The sequence below is a fragment of the Hipposideros armiger genome, unplaced genomic scaffold (genome assembly GCF_001890085.2).
Source record: "Hipposideros armiger isolate ML-2016 unplaced genomic scaffold, ASM189008v1 scaffold_164, whole genome shotgun sequence".
Classification (NCBI taxonomy): Eukaryota; Metazoa; Chordata; class Mammalia; order Chiroptera; family Hipposideridae; genus Hipposideros; species Hipposideros armiger.
Window position 1 is genome coordinate 2,028,752 of NW_017731514.1, and position 2,358 is coordinate 2,031,109.

The 2,358-nt window shown below is 63.5% G+C and overlaps 1 protein-coding gene across 1 annotated transcript in view; it reads right to left on the reverse strand.

The window, feature by feature from the left end:
* The window catches only part of CERK (ceramide kinase), a 38,373-nt gene extending 37,533 nt beyond the window's left edge, over nt 1–840 (reverse strand). The window contains exon 1 of the mRNA XM_019651724.1: nt 436–840. Coding sequence (XP_019507269.1) covers nt 436–769 — 334 coding nt within the window. The 5' untranslated portion in view covers nt 770–840. The remainder of the gene's footprint in view (nt 1–435) is intronic.
* Nucleotides 841–2,358: the final 1,518 nt, after the last annotated feature.

Sequence of the window (2,358 nt, forward strand, 5' to 3'; positions counted from 1 at the left end):
GGGGGGCGGGCGCTCGCCGGGGCGCGCTCTGGGGGCTCCGGCCCGCGGGACGGCGCGCCCCCCGTAGCTGGTCTGAGGGTCCGGCCGTCGTCTCCGCGGGCGCGGCGCTCGGTAGCGCCTCCCTGGCGGGTTGTGAGGACAGACGGGATCCTCCAGGGGCGCAGAACTACGGCCCGGGCAGGCGTGTCGGGGCGGCGGGAGGCCCCGGCTTCAGGCGGGCCTAGCTGTGGGGGCGAGCTCCCGGGGGCCCGTGCCAACGCGGATGTGGCGACCGTAAGCGGGGTGACTGTGGGCATCAGGTCGCTTCCCTGGCTGGGCTGTCCCTGCCGTCCTCTCGGAAACAAGCTTGGAGGCCAGGACAGGCCCCCACGGCAGGGGTGGGCCCCATTGGACCCAGCACGGAAACAGACACCATCTCCCCTGCTATAGGCTCACCTTCAGGACCACCCCGGGAGGCAGGTGCACCCCCACTCCTCAGGGGGACAGGCCTAGGCGCTGGGGGTTCAGCAGTAAGGGATGGAGCCAGTATGTGAACCAGGTGGTCTGGGTCCAGGGGTCCCTCTGTGCCTGCGCACCCAGGCTGAGGACGGAACCCCCCCTGAGGGGGCATGTCCTGGTCACAGGCAGCGGAGCTGTCGCTCAGAGGCCCGCCACGGCTCAGGCATCTTGACTGCCCATTAGAATACTGTATGTGCTCCCACCTGGGCTGGGCGCTGCAAAGAGCAGCTAGGGGTCCCACAGCCCCTGCACTCCCGCCCCAGGTTCTCATGGCCACCTGCAAGGGGTGGGGGGGGGTGGATTCTGGAGTGTGAGCTGCCCTGGGAACCCCCAGAGCCAACGGTGCCTGCAGGCTGGCAAGCAGGGAAGGCTGGCAGGAGGAAGAGGTCTTTCTCCTAGGGCCCTGGGAGAAAGCAGGGGTTGGGGAATGTTTTGGGGGGGGGCCTGGAAAGGGGGGAGGCCAGACAGCTGAGCCTTTCCCTACTGAACAGGTCAGAGGAGAGGGGGTTGCTGTTCTGAGCATTTTGCAGAGAGATATCACCCCTGTGTCCCCAGATTCTCTTCTTCATCACCCTGGTCCAGCTCAACCCTCCCCTCTCTGCAGGAGGGACTTCCTTAACCACCCAGCTAAATGGACCACCGATTGCACCCCAACAGGGCCCTAGCTTGCCCTCAGAGCATGTCTGCCCCCCTCAGCTCCATGAGGACATGATGTCTTCCCCTGTAGCCCTGGTGCCAAAAACAGTCCCAGCACACAGTAAGCCTGCAGTCTTTGTTACACAAGGGCATCTGTTCCAGATTTATCAATGAAGACGCTGCGCTCAGATAAGCGGAGTAACGTGCCTGAAGGCTCAGGGCTCAAGGGACAGAGGTCTGGCTCCAAGGGCCCCAGCTGCCCGCCTCTGTCAGCGCTCCTTATCCAGCCCAGCGCCTCCGTAGCTCCTCCCACAGGAGCCTTCCCAGCAGATGTGATGGCCGAAGGGCGAGCCCGCGCCCTCCCCCATCCTTGCCTGTGCCTGGCACTGGGCAGCCACATGTACAGGTCTTATCTTGCCAGCACCCTGTGAGTCACTCCTCCCTGGGAGCCCAGCCCCCCTCCAGGCTGCATGCAGGTTGGGCAGAAGGTGGGATAAATCCGAGCCCCGCCCTTGGGCAAGCCATACCTGATCCTCCCTCCCACGACTGCTGCTCTAAGGCTCGAAAATGTGGATGTGAAACTTCTCTGGAAACCCTGCACCAGTGCTCGAAAATGTGGATGTGAAACTTCTCTGGAAACCCTGCACCAGTGCCAGGCGGGGCCTGGTGTGGTCACGGCTGCGTGTGAAAAAGGGTGGCAGGAAGGGGCCTGTGGGTAGGGACTCAGAAACACCAGCCTCCCTGTCCAGGCTGCTCTCTGTGGCCTCCCTGGGCTAGGCTCCTGCCCCTGCTGGGTTATTCATTTAGAGATCCCTTTTTTTTTTTAGCTGAGCCATCCTGCCCCCTGTTGGCAGCTCAGCGGCAGCGGCAGCTCAGCTCGGGCCGGGCATTGAACCGCTGTTGCTCAGAGCTCGCACTCTTGAGCAAGCGCTTAACCAACTGAGCCACTTGGCCGGCCCTTCATTTGGAGATCCTTTAACGCCACACATCAGTTCATACAATCCTGTAGCCTGAGTGGGGGGCCCAGAGAGGACTCAGACCCTACCTGCCCCCAAGGAGGCCTTTGGGGGAGACAGCAATATCATGGGCGCAGCCCAGCCAGGAGCCCAGACAGTCAGGCCCTGCCTTGCCACCTGCCCCTGCTCATTCTGCAGGCTTGGGTGGCGGCCCGAGTCTGGCCAGCTTGTCTAAGGCAGACATCCTGCTCAGCAGCAGCCGACACCC